At 45.2% G+C, this 20180-nt stretch overlaps 1 protein-coding gene across 1 annotated transcript in view; it reads right to left on the reverse strand.

Moving 5' to 3' along the window:
- ablim2 (actin binding LIM protein family, member 2) overlaps positions 1 to 12112 on the reverse strand; it is a 270666-nt gene extending 258554 nt beyond the window's left edge. The window contains exon 1 of the mRNA XM_080192307.1: positions 11999 to 12112. Within this exon, the coding sequence (XP_080048433.1) occupies positions 11999 to 12014 (16 nt within the window). The 5' untranslated portion in view covers positions 12015 to 12112. The remainder of the gene's footprint in view (positions 1 to 11998) is intronic.
- Positions 12113 to 20180: the final 8068 nt, after the last annotated feature.

Raw genomic sequence — 20180 nt, forward strand, 5'->3', positions numbered from 1 at the left:
TTGCATTTTGTACATGTGCTATCTATTATTGTTCATGCCTCAACAATAGAAATTGTGTTCCTGCAGGGTGGGGTTGCTATCTTCCATCATCTCTACCCAACTTACTTTAGTGCACCATCCAATATCCTTTTTTTCTCTAGTAGTGAATTGAGAACTGTTAGCCAAAGAGAAAACAATGGTATACAAATTAAAATAGTAAGCAGAGCTAGGATGCTGCAACTATGTAGCAGAAGCCTAAACAGCCAGTTTAAAGAACTTAAAAGTACTGAAGTATTGTCAGCCCTCCTTCCAGATGAAAATGGGCAGTATCTGAAAACACTGGGCAATATGTAGCCAAAATTATATTCACCAGGGTCCACCAGAGTGTCCAGAGCAGTTCCTGGAGTCAGATGATGGCCTCAGTTAAAATCAACTCCAATTATTGAATTTCTATGGACCCAGTCAGAGTACTCCTTGTGCACACTTTGACCAAGTCAGGTGGTTGTCCACCTGGTAACTCTTCAAAGATAGCAGGAAATGATAAAATTGCTTGTGATGGAATTCACATCAATACTTTTAAAGTTCATCGTGCGGTCATGTAAACTAAATTTCACATTAGGAACAGAAAATAGAGGTGTTTTTCTGTGACTTAAAATCCTGTATGAATACAGCATGGGGAGTACAACATATTAACACAACAATTACAATAAATATTTATAAGTTCATACGTTATAGGAGCATAATTAGGCCATTCAGCCCATTGAGTCAGTTTACATGCAAAATTGCTTACAACTAACGTACTGGTCATTTAATTGTTCTACATTCATTTGTTTAAATTTAAATGCATTTCAAGTATTTTAATGATTTTTAATTAATTAGGGGATCAAGTCCCACTATGCTCCATATAGGCTGCAGTGCTGACAAAATTTAACCCCGGTCCCTAACACCCCCAACATCATTTAAACAGATATGACAAATGAAATGAGTTCCAGCACAAAATAGCTTCTTCCCCATGTAAACATCTGATTTCAGGAAGCAAGATAATAAACTCGTATCTGGAACAAAGATCACCCGTCTAATTTAGAACCCCCTTGATTACTGGCCCAATGATTTCAGATTAGCGTCCACCTGGTGAAGTTATCCCTGGTAAGTGCTGGATGGCAGACCCAGTTGTCCTGGGTACAGGTCAGGAATAAAAGGCAAGGCTAAAGAGAAGCTTCTAGTGTCCAGTGTGCATGAAAGAAAGTGAACTCAGAATGATTTCATGGTGGCTCAGTGGTTAACCCTGCTGCCTCTCAGCGCCAGGGACCCATGCTCAATTCCAGCCTTGGGTCACTGACTGTGTGGAGTTTGCACATTCTCCCTGTGTCTGCGTGGGTTTCCGACAGGTGCTCCGGTTTCCTCCCACAGTCCAGATGCGCAGGTTAGGTTGATTGGCCATGCAACATTAACCCCATCAAGGGGATTAACAGGGTAAATATGAGGGGTTACGGGAATAGAGCCTGGGTAAGATTGTCGTCAGTGCAGACTTGATGGGCCGAATGGCCGCCTTCTGCACGTAGGGATTCTATTTTTGCTTGAACCACCCTAAGCATTAATCAAAGCTTATCCTACATGGTACTGCCATTAAAAATATAGCCCCAGGTATCATCAAACCTCATTCTGGGACAAACACAAGCTGCAATTTATACAAAGTGAACGTGAGATGGAAACCTTAGAACAAATTTGACACAGGTTTTCCACACACTAATCCTAATGGATGGGAAATATAGTTCAGGAAATCTCTATAAACCTCATAATCCACAGTCTATTTACATCAGCTACAATTGGCTGAAGAATGAATATGCGCCACCTAAACTTACAAAATTGAGGCCTGACAAAATAGATTTATGCTGCAGCCTGTGTCCTTCTACAAACCAATACCGTGACAGAATGAATTTGTTTCCTGTATAGTGTTTTATTTTAAACTTGCATTCCTGTATTGCAAGAAATCAACATCCAAAACTAGTTCAATGCTTTATCCCAACATTCATTTTTAGACTTTTGTCCATGAACAATATCAAATGAAATTTACTGCTAATTATTTTTCATATTTAACAGCATGCATTGATACCAACACCAATATAGTCACTTTTCACTTATTACTACACAGTCAAGACTATGAACCATATTGGATTTAATTAGAAGATTTGTTACATAAGACAGGAAAAGACTGAAGTGATGAGGACTCAGAATAGATGTCAGGAGAAATGCATGGGCTGCTAAATATTACCATGAGTATCAACGGTATTTCCTCCCTCTTCCATCACACCACCCATAAAATTTAAAGTTTGTATTACATAGACTGGGATTAATTTTCTGACCATTGACTGTGACTGGGCGGTCTGAAATATGACCAGGTGCAATGTGTCTGTGACACCAATTGTAGCATGAGAAGATATTGACAATTAGCCAAATGCTGTGATATCATGAAAAATAATCTTCTTTCACTTTTATGGGCCAAATAACACACAAGATTATTTTCATCCCCAGGATATACAGCAGCACTCCATGAGAGAAAGACATTCACTTCCTAACCATTGATTCAATCCTTGTAAAACTTGCTTTGTGAAGAATCTTGATGCTTATATTAAAAAATGGAACTATTTGTTAGACTCCCGATACTTGCCAAAAACGCAGAGGATTTTCCTATTAAATCAATGCAAGACCATATGGTAACGTTATCAAATTACAATACATTTCTCAGTGCAATACATCAAGGAGTAGAACATTAAATAGTTTTAATCTGTGATACAATGACCGGATTTTCTGCTCCTGCCATGGCAAGGTGAACATAAGAAATAGGAGCAGGAGTAGGCCATCTAGCCCTTCGAGCCTGCCCCGCCATTCAATAAGATCATGGCTGATCTATCGTGGCTCAGTTCCACATTCCCACCCTCTCCCCATAACCCTTAATCCCCTCTCTTATCAAAAACCCATCAACCTGCGTCTTAAAAATATTTAGTGGGGTAGCCTCCACCACTTCAACGGGCAGAGAATTCCAGAGATTCACCACCCTTTGAGTGAAGAAGTTCCTCCTCAACTCCGTTCTAAACCGCCACCCCTTTATCTTGAGGCTGTGCCCCCCTAGTCCTACTATCCTTTCTGAGCAGGAAGAGTCTCTCCACCTCTATCCTATCCATCCCATTCATCATCTTATACGTCTCAATGAGATCTCCCCTCATTCTTCTAAACTCTAACGAGTACAAGCCTAGTTTATTCAGCCTCTCCTCATAGCTCAACCCCCTCAACTCCGGCATCAGCCTAGTAAACCTCCTCTGCACTCCCTCCAAGGCCAAAATATCCTTGCGTAAGTACGGCGCCCAAAACTGCACACAGTACTCCAGCTGCGGCCTCACCAATGCCCTATACAGCCGCAGCAAGACCTCCCTACTTTTATATTCAATCCCCCTCGCTATGAAGGCCAGCATCCCATTCGCCTTCCTGACCACCTGCTGCACCTGCAAGCTGGGTTTTTGCGACTCATGCACAAGGACCCCGAGGTCCCTCTGCACTGTCGCCTGCTGCAGTTTTTCGCCACGTAAGTGATAATCCTTCCTACCATTATTCCTACCAAAGTGGACCACCTCGCACTTGCCAACATTAAATTCCATTTGCCATTTCCTGGCCCATTCGCCCAGCCTATCTAGATCCTTCTGTAGACTCTCCACACCCTCCGCACAATTTGCCTTTCCTCCAATCTTGGTGTCATCAGCAAATTTCGACACCCTACACTCGGTTCCCTCCTCCAGATCATCTATATAAATGGTAAATAGCTGAGGCCCCAGCACCAACCCCTGAGGCACTCCACTAGTCACCATCCGCCAATCCGAATAGCACCCATTGACCCCCACTCTCTGCCTCCTATTTGACAACCAATCCTCTATCCACACTAACACCCTACCCCCAACTCCCTGTCCCCTGACCTTCTGCAATAACCTCCTGTGAGGTACCTTGTCAAACGCCTTCTGAAAATCAAGAAAGACCACATCCACCGGCTCTCCTCTATCCACCGCCCTAGACACATTCTCATAGAACTCCAGTAAGTTTGTCAGACACGACTTCCCTTTAATGAAACCGTGCTGCGTCTGCTTTATCAAGCAATTCCTCTCAAGATGCCTCGCTATTTCCTCCTTGATGACGGATTCTAACATTTTACCTACAACAGACGTTAAACTAACCGGCCTATAATTCCCTGCCTTTTGCCTGGCACCCTTCTTAAACAACGGCGTAACATTAGCCGTTTTCCAATCTTCCGGCACTTCCCCGGAATCCAGCGGCGTCTGGAAAATAACCACCAAGGCATCCACTATCACCTCCGCCATTTCTTTCAGAACCCTCGGAAGGATGGGTTAGTAAATTTGCCGACGACACCAAAGTCGGAGGAGCTGCAGACAGCGAGGACGGATGCCACAGTCCGCAGAGGGACACAGACAAGCCGCAGAGCCGGGCCAAGAGGTGGCAGATGGAGTCCAACACGGAAAAGTGTGAGGCGATCCACCCCGGCAAGAACAACAGCGGCACACAACACAGGGCCAATGGAAGGACCCCCAGCAGCGCCGACGAGCAGAGAGATCCCAGGGCACACGCGCACAGCTCCCCGAAAGCCGGCACCCAGGTCGACAAGGCCGCCAAGAAGGCGCACGGCGTGCCAGCCCCCATTGGCAGAGGGACCGAACCCCGGAGCCGCGAGGCCACTCCACAACTGCACAAAATTCCGGCGCGGCCGCACCCGGAGCACCGCGCACAGCTCCGGCCACCGCATCACAAGAAAGATGTGGAGGCACTGGAAAGGGCGCAGAGGAGGTCCACCAGGACGCCGCCTGGCATGGTGGGAAGGCCCCACGAGGAAAGGCCGAGGGACCCGACGCCACGTTCACCGGAGAGAAGGCGGCCACGAGGCGACCCAACCGAGGCACACAAGATGGTCAAAGGACTGGACAGGGCGGTCCGCGAGAGCCCCCCACCCCAGACGGCGATGGCCAACACAAGGGGACACAGCCTCAAACCAAGGGGTGGCAACTATAGGACGGATGTCAGAGGCAGGCCCCCCACCCAGAGGGCAGAAAGGGTACAGAACGCCCCGCCCGCAGCAGCCACGGACCCACCAACCCCGAGGGCGCCCAAATGGTCAGTGGACAGGCACATGGACAACACTGGAACAGTCCAGGCCAGAGGGTCACCAGACTGGCCCCACCGGTCAGCACAACACCGAGGGCCGAAGGGCCCGCACCGCGCCGCAATGCTCCACGCTCCATGCTCTACCCGACTGCCACAGCTCAGCTCCACCCCCAATGACTCATGGGGAATCTTCATCCACAAGGCAAATTTTCAGGGTATATTGCTGAGGCTTTGGTGTCTGTGGCTATGTATCTATCTCTCTGTGTCTCTATGTCTATGTATCTCTGTATCTCTGTGTGTCTGTGTCTCTGTCCCTTCTTTGCTGCTTTTACCATCCAGGTTAATGCCAAGGTAGAAATTTGCATTCCCAGCCTTCACATTGAGAGCTTGCAGCAGCTCAGCTCAGGTGCTAATAGCGCGTGTGTGTGTGTGTGTGTGTGTGTGTGTGTGTGTGTGTGTGTGTGTGTGTGTGTGTGTGTGTACACTCAGGGTGTGTGGTGTCTATGAACATGATAAATGTGTGCATTGGATGCCAATGTACCAAGTGCATGAATTGTCTGCATGCATACGCCCATCTGTTCACATATGAATAAACTTGTTCACAGCTCACATACTGAGTACACGCCTTTACTGCTCATGTACTAAGCACATGACCTTATTGCTCATATGCTGAGTACATGTGCAATACACGTGTCAAAGAGAACATAAACACTAAAATTAGGACACAGCAAACTGCAGAAGGCAGCATAGAACATAGAACACCCCAGCGCAGCACAGGCCCCCCGGCCCTCGATGCCCCGCCGACCAGCGGAACCAATCCAACGACCCCCCAACCCAAACCACTCCAATGCCATCCACATGCCCACCCGCTGACCATCCGAACACCCCCAAAGCCGGCGAGTCCACAACCGCTGCAGGCAGGGCACTCCACACCCCCACCACCCCCCGAGCAAAGAACCCACCTCCGACATCCATCCCACAACCACCACCCCTCAATTCAAAGCCACGCCCCCCCCATGCCAGCCACCACCATCCGAGGCAAAAGGCTCCCAACGTCCACCCCACCCAATCCCCCGACCATCCTGCACGCCCCAACCAGGCCACCCCGCAACCCTCCTCCCTCCAACGAAAACAATCCCAAGTCCCTCAGCCCCTCCCCACAAGACCCTCCCACCATACCAGGCAACACCCCGTCAAACCTCCTCTGCACCCGCCCCAATGCCCCCACATCCCTCCCACAATGCGGCGACCAGAACCGCACGCAACACTCCAAGTGCAGCCGCACCAGAGCCCCGCACAGCTGCAACACGACCCCACGGCTCCGAAGCTCAACCCCTCCACCAACAAAAGCCAACACACCGCACGCCCTCCCAACAACCCCACCAACCCGGGTGCCAACCCCTGGGGAGCCACGCACATGCACGCCGAGATCCCTCCACCCGTCGACACCACCAAGAGTCCCCCCATCAGCCCCGCACTCTGCACACCCGCCACTCCCACCAAAGTGAATCACCCCACACTCCTCCGCACCAAACTCCATCTGCCACCCCCCGGCCCAGCCCCACAGCCCATCCACGCCCCCCCGCAAACCGCAACATCCACCCCCACTGTCCACAACTCGCCCGACCCCGGCGCCGTCAGCAAACTTACCAATCCATTCTTCTACACCTTCATCCAGGTCATTTATAAAAATGACAAACAGCAGTGGCCCCAAAACAGATCCTTGAGGTACACCACTTGTAACTGAACTCCAGGTTGAATATTTCCTATCAATCACCACCCTCTGTCTTCTATCAGCTAGCCAATTCCTGATCCAAACTGCTACATCACCCTCAATCCCATGCATCTACATTTTCTGCAATAGCCTACCATGGGGAACCTTATCAAACGCTTTGCTAAAATCCATATACACCACGTCAACTGCCTTACCCTTATCCACCTCTTTGGTCACCTTTTCAAAAAACTCAATAAGGTTTGTGAGGCATGACCTACCCTTCACAAAACCGTGTTGACTATCCCTAATCAATTTATTTCTCTCTAGATGATTATAAATCCTATCCCTTATAATTCTTTCCAAAACTTTGCCCACAACAGAAGTAAGGCTCACTGGTCTGTAATTCCCAGGATGGTCTCTGCTCCCCTTCTTGAACAAGGGGACAACATTTGCTATCCTCCAGTCTTCCGGCACTATACCTGAAGCCAATGACGACATGAAGATCATAGCCAAAGGCTCTGCAATCTCCTCCCTAGCCTCCCAGAGAATCCTAGGGTAAACCCCATCCGGCCCAGGGGACTTATCTATTTTCATACTCTCAAGAATTGCTAACACCTCCTCCTTATGTACCTCAATCCCGTCTAGTCTAAAAGCCTGTATCACAGTATCCTCCACGACTACACTGACTTTTTCCTGCGTGAATACTGACGAAAAATACTCAGTCAGTGCCTCTCCTATCTCTTCAAGCTCCACGCACAACTTCCACTGCTGTCTCTGACTGGTCCTAATCTTGCCCTAACCAATCTTTCATTTTTTGACATACCTGTAGAAAGCTTTAGGATTTTCCTTGATCCTATCCGCCAAAGTCTTCTCATGTCCTCTTGTAGCTCTTCTTAACTCTCTCTTTAACTCCTTCCTGGCTATTTTATAACTCTCCAGTGCCCTGAGCCTTCACGTCTCATCTTTACATAAGCCTCCTTCTTCCTCTTCACCAGAGATTCAACTTCCTTAGTACACCACAGTTCCCTCGCTCGACCACTTCCTCCCTGCCTGACAGGTACATATTTATCAAGGACTCGCAGTAGCTGCTCCTTGAAAAAGCTCCACATTTCAGATGTTCCCAGCCCCTGCAATTTCCTACTCCACCCTATGTGGAGGTTTAGGTTTAGGTTTAGGTTAGTGGGTCATTGTTGTTGTTTTTTTTTTAAACTGGTCGGCGCAACATCGTGGGCCGAAGGGCCTGTTCTGCGCTGTAATGTTCTATGTTCTATGTATCCTAAATCTCGCCTAATAGCCTCATAATTACCTTTCCCCCAGCTATAACTTCTGCCCTTCAGTATATGCCTATCCCTTTCCATCACTAAGGTAAGCGTAACCGAATTGTGGTCACTATCACCAAAGTGCTGACCTACCTTCAAGTCTAACACTTGGTCTGGTTCATTACCCAGTACCAAATCCAATGTAGCCTCACCTCTTGTTGGCCTACCTACATACTGTGTCATGAAACCTTCCTGCACACATTGGACAAAAACTGACCCCTCTAACGTGCTTGAACTATAGCTTTTCCAATTGATATTTGCAAAGCTAAAGTCTCCCATAACAACTACCCTGTTACTTTCGCACCTATCCAGGATCATCCTTGCAATCCTTTCTTCTACATCTCTGGAACTTTTTGGAGGCCTATAAAAAACTCCCAACAGTGTGATCTCTCCTTTCCTGTTTTTAATCTCAGCCCATACTACCTCAATAGACAGGTCCACATCAAACGTCCTTTCTGCCACCGTAATACTGTCCTTGACTAACAATGCCACGCCTCCCCCTCTTCTACCACCTTCTCTGCTCTGACTGAAACATCTGAACCCCGGAACCTGCAACAACCATTCCTGTCCCTGCTCTATCCATGTCTCTGAAATGGCCACAACATCGAAGTCCCAGGCACCAATCCAGGCTGCAAGTTCGTCCACCTTATTGCGTATGCTCCTCGCATTAAAGTATACGCACTTCAAACCACCCTCCCGCCTGCCAATACACTGCTGTGACCTAGAAACCTTATCCATAACCTCCCTATTCTCATCCTCCTGTACACTGGAGCTACAGTTTAGATTCCCATCCCCCCTCGGAATCAGTTTAAACCCCCCTGAATAGCACTGGCAAATTTTCCCCCCAAGATATTAGTTCCCCTCTGGTTCAGGTGCAGACCATCCCTCTTGTAGAGGTCCCACCTACCCCAGAATGAGCCCCAATTGTCCAAGTACCTGAACCCTTCCCTCCTGCACCATCCCTTTAGCCACGAGTTCAAATGTTCTCTCTCTCTATTCTTCTCCATGCTATCCCACAGCACAGGTAACAAACCAGAGATAACCACTCTGCTTGTTTTAGCCCTAAGCTTCCACCCTAACTCTCTGAATTTCTGTTTTATATCCCCATCCCTTTTCCTACCTATGTCATGGGTACCTACATGAACCACAACTTGGGGCTGGTTCCCCTCCCCCTTAAGGATCTCAAACACTCGCTCAGAGACATCACGGACCCTGGCACCTGGGAGGCAACATACCAACCGCGAGTCTCGCTCTTTCCCACAAACTCTTCTATCTATCCCCTTAACTATGGAATCCCCAATCACTAATCCTGTTCTTTTCTTCCCCCTTCCCACCTGAGCATCAGGGACAGGCTCTACCCCTGAGACCTGTACTCCACGGCTTCATGAGTCTTCCTCCCCAACAACATCCAAAACAGATTACTTATTTTGGAGAGGAACAGCCTCAGGGGATCGCTGGTCTGACTGCTTCTTACCCCTTCTAGCAGTCACCCATGCATCACTTTTAGGAGTAACTATCTCCCTGTAACTTTTACCAATAGCTGCCTCTGCTTCCCGAATAATTCTTAGTTCCTCCAGTTCCAGCTCCAGGTCCCTAACACAGTCCGCAAGGAGCTGGAATTGGATGCACCTCCTGCAGGTGTAATCAGCTGGGACACTACCGGTGTCCCTCACCTCCAACATCCCACAGGAGGAACATGGCACTGCCTGCGCTGCCATCCCTATTACTTCCCTTACCAAGAAACAAAAATAAACTTACCTGCTCTCACTCCGAGTCACTCTCTTTTTTTAGGTTAGAGGAGGGGGGAGGGTGGGATACTCTACACGTGTACAGTATCAGGTTTCTTCACCTTTCCAATTTATGGGGGTCCAGAGGGAAAAAAACTACTTCCCAGGCCTCCCTATGACCACTTCCTGTGTCCGGTTTAAAATTTAAAAAAAGCTAGAGACGTTAGTTTAAAAAAAGAAACACAGTAACTTACTCACCAGTTCTCCTCTCAGCAGTCTCGCCCTCTCTGATGTGCTCCCAAGGAACCACAATAGGAAACTAGCCTGTCTGGAAGGTGGAGCCGGAAAAAGCCAGCTAAAGGTCCACTGACTTTAGCAGCACTGCTACATCCTGACAGGATCAGAGGACTCTGCCGAATGGCTTACCTAATGTTTTAAAGGAAGCACCAAACTATACAGAAAATAGGTAAAATGTAGCACATTTATAAAGAGTAATGTATAAAGATCATAAGAAACAGGAGCACGAGTATGCCATTCTATTCCTCAAGCTTGCTCCATCATTCAATGGGATCATGCTGACCTGATTGTGGCCTTAATTGATCTACCCTCTTTGGAGATCAAAATTCTGTCTAGTTCAGCCTTGAATATATTCAATAACTTACCTCCACCACTCTCTGGGATAGAGAATTCCAAAGACCACGAGTCTCAGAGAAGAAATTCCTCATCTCGGACGTAAATTGGTAATACCTTATTTTTAAGCTCTGCCCACCAGGTTCCCTCACAAGGGGAAACACCTTCCTCAAAATCTTACATGTTTCAATAAGGTAACCTCTCATTCTTCTAAACTCCAATGAGTATAGGCCCAGGATACTCAATCTTTCCTCATTTACACAGTTTCTTCATCCCAGGAATCAACTTAGTGAACCTTCTCAACTATTTCCAATGCAAGTATATCCCTCAAGTAAGGAGGCCAAAACTGTTTGCTCGACAGAAACAAAACTATCATCTGCATAAAGGTTGCTATCCTCAATTACTTCATTTTGTAAAGCAAAATGAAGAATATTATTGAAGAAACTACACCCATTTCCTCTAACAAAGCAAATTATTGCAGATGCTGAAATCTAAAACCAAAAGAGAAAATGATGGAAAATCTCAGGAGGTCTGACAGCATTTGTAAGGAGAGAAAAGAGCTGACGTTTCAAGTCCAGATGACCCTCTGACAAAGCTTTTTGTCTTTTCTCCCCTTACAGATGCTGCCAGACCTGCTGAGATTTTCCAGCATTTTCTTTTTTGGTTTCAGATTCCAGCATCCGCAGTAATTTGCTTTTATCCATTTCCTCTACATGTTTTAAGTGCTCTAGTTATAACATTGTTCATCATAATTTCCAGATTAATATTTGAAACAGCTACAAAGTGTTAATAGGATGTATTAGCAAAAGAATTCAGTGATTGATCTACCTATAAACATATGACAATCACAGAAAGCTGTATTAAATTCAATTTCTAGAAATGATGCATTACATTGAATGCACGATGCGCTTCCTCAACGTGCAACAAAATAAAAGCCATTTAAAACATTTACCACAATCTCTCAGCAGAAGACAGACTCCAGCCATCCCCCATCATCACTGTGACCCCACCATACATCCCTATGATACCCAACACCAGAAGAAAAAGATATTAGAGAAAATGAAATTAAACAAGTCCCACAAACTTCAACTGCATGCTATAAATAGTTTCATAAGCAGATGTCTTTCAAGAACATGACTTGTGGTTTGTAACATTACATCTGCACAACCATGTGTTACCAGCCTTGCAGCAATTATATTCAATGACTTATCTAACATATAACACCAGAATCACTAAAATTCCAGACCTATTCAAAATGTAAAAAAAAAGTCTTCACATAATTTATAGCCATTTTGGTCACAGTACAGCCTTTACTGTATTAGTCAAAATCAAAAATGGGACAGAGCAAATGCAAACAAAACACACACTCAGATACACGTACGAGGTTATTCAGCAAAACAAGTTCTCCCTTTCACATGAAAATACTATGATATCAACGTAGAAAATACATTTACTAAGCAGTATTCTACCGGTTTCCTCAGGCATTGCAGCAGTTGGCTTCAATTCAGTCAGCTGCACACATACAGTCCCATTAAATGGATCCCCAATCCATCCAGGCGTATGACCCACACCTCGGTGCCCACTAAATTATAGTGTGAGCTTTGCTGCAGCTGAGAAGTGAAACTCTGTTACTGGATATTCCTTCAGATAGTTCAAGAATGGCAAGTCAGGGATCATGTGACTGCAGAAGCTCCCCAGGACAAACAGGCTGTGTTATTGCAGGCTGTTACTTATTATAAATAGAACTTCCTCCACCATCTTGCTCCCAGATGAATACGGGCATCTTTAGGGCATCTGACTGTAGACCACAGATTCAACTCAAAACATTTACAGGTTGCAATAAATGTTACTGATGTGTACAGGAATGTATTCAATGCCATCAGGCAAGGTTAAGGGGCAGTCTAGGTAAAGACTGGACATTCATTATTTCATTAACATTTATGTGCACAACTTCAGATATTCCAAGTCACTCATTATATTTGCTCTCAAGTCAGAAGTGTGGAATCAGAAAAATTCCCAACTCTGCAGACAACAGCAGGGAAAAAAGTGTCCCAAACATTCGGATTTTCATTCTAAGGTAGGGGGTGTTAACAACAGTCAGGCCTGCTGCCCCCACTGTAAAGAAAGATCAAAAGTAACCTGTTAGCCCACACCCATTATAACTCCGACACATTAACCATGTCAGCTCATGTCCTACACCCACCCGAATGGCCTCTCATACCCTCCATGACAACTTATGCCCCCCTACCCACCCCTCATGACCCCTTATAGCCTGTTGGGCCAATGCATGTCAACCCCTGACCCCCAGTCATCTCCACAGTCCTTTGTAGCCCAGTGTCAATCTACAGTCAACTCACTCCAAACTATACCACCCCCCACCACTCTTTGCCCTGCCACCCTCCCCCAGCCAGGCCGCATCATCTGGTATCTACCGTGAATAGATTTCAGAAACCATTCTCAGATTAAATAAATTAAAAGTATCTGCTGCAGATTTTATTTAATTCTAGTTGATAAAGATCCATTCAATACATTTAAATGACTTAAAAACTTAATCCCTTATGAAAACAAACAGTTCAGTTTGTTAATCCCAATAGAAACACATATTTGTATTCACAGCTCCACATTGAAGCCAGGGAACTGTCAATCAAACTGAATTAAAAGATCCCACCCCCACACTTTGAAACTGATTTGTTGCAGAATTTGTCATGTAGCAATAACCCAAGAATGACAATTCTCAGGCCTATCTGCAGACAGCTAGTGAAACTGCTAGCGCTGATGTTTTTCAACAGCATTTTTTTCAAAAAGAGCTCAGGGATTTAAATATCTTAATAGTCCTACTTTATACACAGACTTCTGTCTACTTTTAATGATCTCAAAGGACACCCTACCTCTCCAATCAACTTCAGCAGTTATAGACCTTTTGCTCAAATGTTGAAACCCGGTATTTTGCACATTCCACTAACCAAAAGTGGATCTCTTTGAAGGCAGCTGCACTTCTACAGGTGCAGCTGCTGTATGAACCATAGTGTTTAAAATATGTCCTCTACTAATTCCCCCTTGTGAAACTGTTAGTGGGAATTACGGATTCTGGAACCATTTTGGGTAAATCGGTGACCTCTTCCATCCCTGCAAATACACAGGTTACAGTCTGCATAAAAGCTCCATGGAGCAGCAGCAGGAGAAATGTGCGGTGAAATGACTAGGGAAATGGGGAAAAATCTGTCCTCCCAAACATTCTGACATTAGTTAGGATTCCACTCTCTAATCTATTCCAAATACTGGAGTTGCTTTACATATTCCCCCGAAATGTTTGTATATTTATGTATTACCACAGAACGCCCCTTAGGGAAAGGCAGCATCATGAGTGAAAAAGCCAACCAGCACTGAAGCTGGATTATTTGATTACTAGGTGCTAATTTTCTTGTGGAAGGTGGGAATCGGGAGTTAGGAATGAATCTGTGACATGTTCCTGCCTCCTTCTCCAAACTATAGAGCAGCATGATTTTGCACTACCCAGGACATTGACTGGCCTAGAAGCATGTCTGCCACCTACATTTGCACAACTGATCCAGAACTAGAAGCGGTGATTCTGGAGGTGGATCTGATGAAATTCCTGCCACTGCTGCCACCTTCACTTAAAGACCAAAGCTTAATTGAAGTCAATGCTAGCAGATATCAAGATGATTTAAATGGGGTTGTATACAGTTTGGAATGCGATTGCTGACCTCCATAACTTACCTCTAGGCATCACTGAGCCTTTCTGAAATAATCATTGTATCTGGATCAGTCCAGATTCAATCATCTAGATTATAATCCAGCTAATAATCATTAGCTGGATGAAATAATCCAGCTAATCATTCAGCTGGAATAAATAAATATTTATTCAGCTGCCTAAGAGCCCGTTAGCAACCAATCTGATGACTCAACCTGTCTCTCCTGCTCCAAAAATGTGCTTGCACCCTTTCACATGCAGTGGCAGAACTTCCCAGCACAATGCTATAATAGAGCCTATTTTAGGAACTGCTTTTCACATGTCCATGAAATTAAGAGATTCTCCCAGTAATCCCATCTGACTACCATTCAAATACAGTAAGATCTCACTTAAAGTTGTGGTTACATTCCTGAAAAATCACAACTTTAAGTGAAACAACATTAGAATTCCTTCAGAGCAGAAGGAAGCCATTCAGCCCCATGTTAGAAGCCATTTACCTATGTCAGACTCCGATTTATTGACTACAACTCAGCCTTCAACACCATTATTCCCACAAAACTCACCTCCAAACTCCATGGCCTGGGCCTCGGCACCTCTCTCTGCAACTGGATCCTGAACTTTCTAACTCGGAGACCACAATCAGTAAGGATAGGTAATAACACCGCCTCCACGATCATTCTCAACACTGGTGCCCCACAAGCTTGTGCTCTCAAGATCCTTCAATACTCCTTATACAGCTATGACCGTGTGGCCAAATTCTGCTCCAATTCGATTTTCAAGTTTGTTGACGACACCACCATAGTGGGTCAGATCTCAAACAAATGATGAGACAGAGTACAGGAATGAGATAGAAAATCTGATGAACTTAGTGCAGCAACAATAATCTCTTCCCCAATGTCAACAAAATGAAGGAGATTGTCATCGACTTCTGAAAGCGTAAAGGAGAAGATGCCCCTGTCTACATCAATGGGGACAAAGTAGAAAGGGTCGAGAGCTTCAAAATTTTAGGTGCCCAGATCACCAACAACCTGTCCTGGTCTCCCCATACCAATAGCATAGTTAAGAAAGCCCACCAACACCTCTACTTTCTTAGAAGGCTAAAGAAATTTGCCATGTCAGCTACCACTCTCACCAACTTTTACAGATGCACCATAGAATGCATTCTTTCTGGTTGTATCACAGCTTTATGGCTCCTGCTCTGCCCAAGACTGCAAGGAGCTACAAAAGATCGTGAACGTAGCCCAATCTGTCATGCAAACCAGCCTCCCATCCACTGGCTCTGTCTATACTTGCCGCTGCCTCAACAAAGCAGCCAGCATAATAAGGGCCCCATGCACCCCAGACATTCTCTCTTCCATCTTCTTCTGTCAGGAAAAAGATACAAAAGTCTGAGGTCACATACTACTGACTCAAGAACAGTTTCTTCTGTGTTGCTGTCTGACGTTTGAATGGACCTACCTTGTATTAAGTTGATCTTTCTCTACACTCTAGCTATGACTGTAATACTACATTGTGCACTCTCTCGTTTCCTCCTTTATGAATGTTATGCTCTGTACAGCACGCAAGAAACAATACTTTTCATGTATGTTAATACGTGATAATAATCAGCCCATCAAATCTTCAATTCTCACCCAGGCTTACCCTGTAGTGGTATTTACCCCACTAATCCCTCTAACCTATAGATCTTGGGGCACTAAAGATAAATTTAGCATGACCAATCCACCTAACCTACACATCTTTGGATTGCGGGAGGAAGCCAGAGACCCTGGAGGAAACCCACACAGACACTGGGAGAATGTGCAAACTCCACACAAACAGTGACCCAAGGCTGGAATAGGACACGGTTCCCTGGTACTGTGAGGCAGCAATGCTAACCACTGTTCCACCCCAAAGGATGGTGATTTTTCAGACCCCCCAGCAGGTTTAATGGCAGGCGGACAATGCAGAAGAAGGTAAAATGACAGTTTTCAGCTGGTATTAAATAACGGTGGGAACATGCACTCCTGTCCATCATGGTGGGTCACCATTCCTACCAGAGGTCAGTATGAAACAAACAGTCTTGCATCCATGAATTGAATGCGGATGAAGGTCTAACTAGAATTGTTCCCCCGGTGTCCAATTTTCCTTGCCACCAGCAGGCTTTCGCACTGGTTCAGAATGTTGCAAATGTCAGACTTATTTCAAGGAAGCCTGGAGCAGCGACTGGAGATTGGAAGGTAATGTGAAGGCCTCTAGCAACCAGTCCCTGAAAACACACTGCAGCAGTGGGTGAGTGAAGCACCCACAACCTGGATCTTCTAACTTCAGGACCTTCCAGGAGGTGGATCTTTAATCAAAAGTACATCAGTTGATTTCCAGACAAGCATCCAGCTCACCCTGCTGTACAGGGCAGCGAGTAAGCCCCTGACTGCATGATTAATTAGGCAAGCAGCGTCAATGATATTTCTGGTGGCAGGATGACTTTTGCTGGAGACCAGTTATGTAAGGTATGTCTGGACGGAATTTCCCTTGTCGCTAAGTAGTCAGCCTGTGACCTGAGAGCTTGGGAGAAATAACAGCAGCACAGAGAATTGGTGTAGGAGAAGTGAAATATAACTGCTGTCAGAAAAGCAGCCATACACTGTGTAATGCACCACCTCAGATTGCAAATAAGCTGCACATTCAGGGAATGTCTCCTTCTATGGAGAAAGGAAACCTGCTGAGTCAGTGCTGACTATTAGCGCTACGATTTCTTTGGTTGTTCATCATGTGGTGATTCAAGTGCTGGGGCAGACCAATTTCACGTAATTTCAGATTTCAATGCCAATTAGGAGCTTAATTGCCACCAGTTGTTCCCTTAGTCACTCAAACTCAGCCACCCAACCCCTTGCCAGTTTGACACCCAGCAGGACCCCAAACATACTTATACAATCCAGCACCAGCACACCCAAAATGCCACAGAGCTGCTAGTCTCTTATTGGGCAGACAGCCACAAGGTCGGACTCCACAATACAGAAGGGCATACGTTCCACCTCCAGCCTTTTAACAGCCAATTACACAGCTGGATGGCAACCAATTTCCTCTGGGAGCAAATATTCCCCTGGACAGCCCATCACCACTAACATGTTACACAGGAAGGTATGGGGAATCTGGTACTATTCAGCCCAAGGATTCTGGTAAAGACACTATAATAGATCATAAGCACCTTCTTAAGTAAAGAATGAAACAAAACTTGCAAGAAGTGATAAAAACATATTTAACATATATTATTTAAAATTAAACTATTTTTGACAGTTGGCTGGGAACACATTCATAAATTATAAAAACAAGTTTACACACAGAAGAAACTTTCATATTGACAGAATTAGCTCCAGCGTTTAATTAGTCTTCCGTCATAAACATCAGTGAGATTAAACAAACATCAGACTTCTAATTTTTCCACTTGCTACTGTTAAGCAACAGTAAACTAAGCCTAGAAAAAAACATATGGCTCTGTTTACAAAGTGATCAATACTGTACAAACACAAGGAGCCTTCATTAATTACCTTTAACTGTTATGGCAATGAGTAAATGACAGGTAAAGACATAGAACTCTCCAAGAACAAGAGCTTAGACAAAAAGGAGAAAACCAGTAAAAAGAAAATTAACCTTTAAAGGAAAATCCTAGTTGACAATACTATGTGGGTGTTCCAACAATGTGGGATACAGTTCCATTTTTATCTCATATCCCAGCACTTATTGTCCATCCCTAGTTGGTGGTGAGCTGCATCCATTGGAGTACTGCAGCACTCCAAGGTGTGGATACACCCACAGCACTGTTAAGGAGTGAATTCCAGGATATATTTCCAAGTCAGGGTGATGAGTGACATGGTGGGGCGTCTCCAGCTAGTACACAGACATGTTATCCACCTGCTCCAGAACATAAGAGTTTTGTAATGGGGGAAAATACATAACTCCAAAATTCACCCCAAACTTTGCAGAAAAAAGGATGCTCATGCTTTCCTTCCATTTTACTCCTGAATAGCACTGCAACCACGTCTCCAGCCATGTAAACTACATGCAAATGATCAGAGGACTTTAGATCCTATTTTCTCTAATAGCACCAGGCACAGATCAGACCTTCACAAAAAACTGGGGCTGTTAATTCCTGCTTAAATGCTGTCACTCTTAAGATATAGGGTGCTACTTCTGTGATTTCTCATTTTCTGAGCATAACAGGTTTTATTGCTTCAGGATTTGTTCCATCTATTGTTGGGAGCCTTGTTTAGTACCTAAGTAACAACCCCTGCTTCACACACCTGTTTCTTCCTTTTGCAATTCCACTTACTTGGAAACAATGAAAGGAAACAAGCATAAACCCTTTGATGTTGCTGAGCCATTGCAGAAGGGGGTTCTGAGAGCCACTGTGGAAGGGGATTCTGAGTTAATGAGCAGAACCACAGGAAGATTCTTAGTTTTAATAGCAGCTGGGAAGGAATAATGTTAGCAGTTTGCTCATGTGAATGCTAAGCACTATTAAAAATGAATGAGAGTTGATTTTAAAGTATCAAAATTAATATTAAATTATAATAATTTAATTGAAAATATGTTTGCCACAGTCAAAATGTGAGCACTGCAGGGACTATAGAACTCAAAAGTTCATAGCCAAAAGCCATTTAGAATATACAACATAGAACACTACAGCATAAACAGTCCCTTTGGCCCACAAGTTGCACTGATCATATCCCTACCTACTAGGCCTATCTATAACCCTCAATCCCATTAAATCCCATGTACTCATCCAGAAGTCTCTCAAAAGACCCCAATGAGTTCACCTCCACCACCACCGACGGCAGCCGATTCCACTCACCCACCCCCTTTGAGTGAAAAGCTTACCTGACATCACCTCTGCAGCTACTCCCCAGCACCTTAAACCTGTGTCTTCTCGTAGCAACCATTTCAGCCCTGGAAAATAGCCTCTGAGAATCCACCCAATCTATACCTCTCAACCTCTATCAGGTCACCTCTCATCCTTTGTCTCTCCAGAGAGAAAAGACCGAGCTCTCTCAACCTATCCTCATAAGGCATGCCACCCAATCCAGACAATATCCGTGTAAATCTCCTCTGCACCCTTTCAGTAGCTTCCACATCTTTCTTGTAACAAGGCGATCAGAACTGCGCACAGCACTCCAACTGGGGTCTGACGAGGGTCTTATAAAGCTGCAGCATTGTCTCCCGACTCCTAAACTCAATCCCTTGATTAATGAAGGCTAGTACACCATACGCCTTCTTGACCACATACTCCACTTGCAAGGCCAATTTAAGAGTCCTGTGGACCCGGACTCCAAGGTCCTTCTGATCCTCTACACTGCTAAGAGTCTTACCCTTGATACTATACTCCTTAATCTCATTGGACCTTGCAAAATGGACCACTACACATTTATCCGGGTTGAAGTCCATTTGCCACTTCTCCGCCCAGTCTTGCATCTTATGTATGTCCTGCTGCAACTTCTGACATCCCTCCAGACTATCCACAACACCACCAACCTTCGTGTCATTGGCAAACTTATCAAACCATCCCTCCACTTCCTCATCCAGGTCATTTATGAAAATTACACACAGCAAGGGTCCCAGAACAGATCCCTGGGGCACTCCACTGGTAACCGACCTCCATGCAGAAAAAGATTCACCCACAACCACTCTCTGCCTTCTGCAGGCAAGCCAGTTCTGGATCCACAAGGCAACAGCCCCTTGGGTCCCATGTCCTCTCGCTTTCTCAAGAAGTCTTACATGGGGGACCTTATCGAACGCCTTGCTGAAGTCCAAATAAACCACATCCACCGCTCTTCCTTTTTACGGAATTTAGTCAACAGAAAGATAATGAAGCTTCAAACTCAGGACAAATACTGAAATGTTTAGCAGGCGATTCTCCCACCACGCCATGCTCGTTTTCTAGCACACTGTGGTGAAAGAATGTCACG

The sequence above is a fragment of the Carcharhinus amblyrhynchos genome, chromosome 1, assembly GCF_965287045.1.
Source record: "Carcharhinus amblyrhynchos chromosome 1, sCarAmb.v2.hapA, whole genome shotgun sequence".
Lineage (NCBI taxonomy): Eukaryota > Metazoa > Chordata > Chondrichthyes > Carcharhiniformes > Carcharhinidae > Carcharhinus > Carcharhinus amblyrhynchos.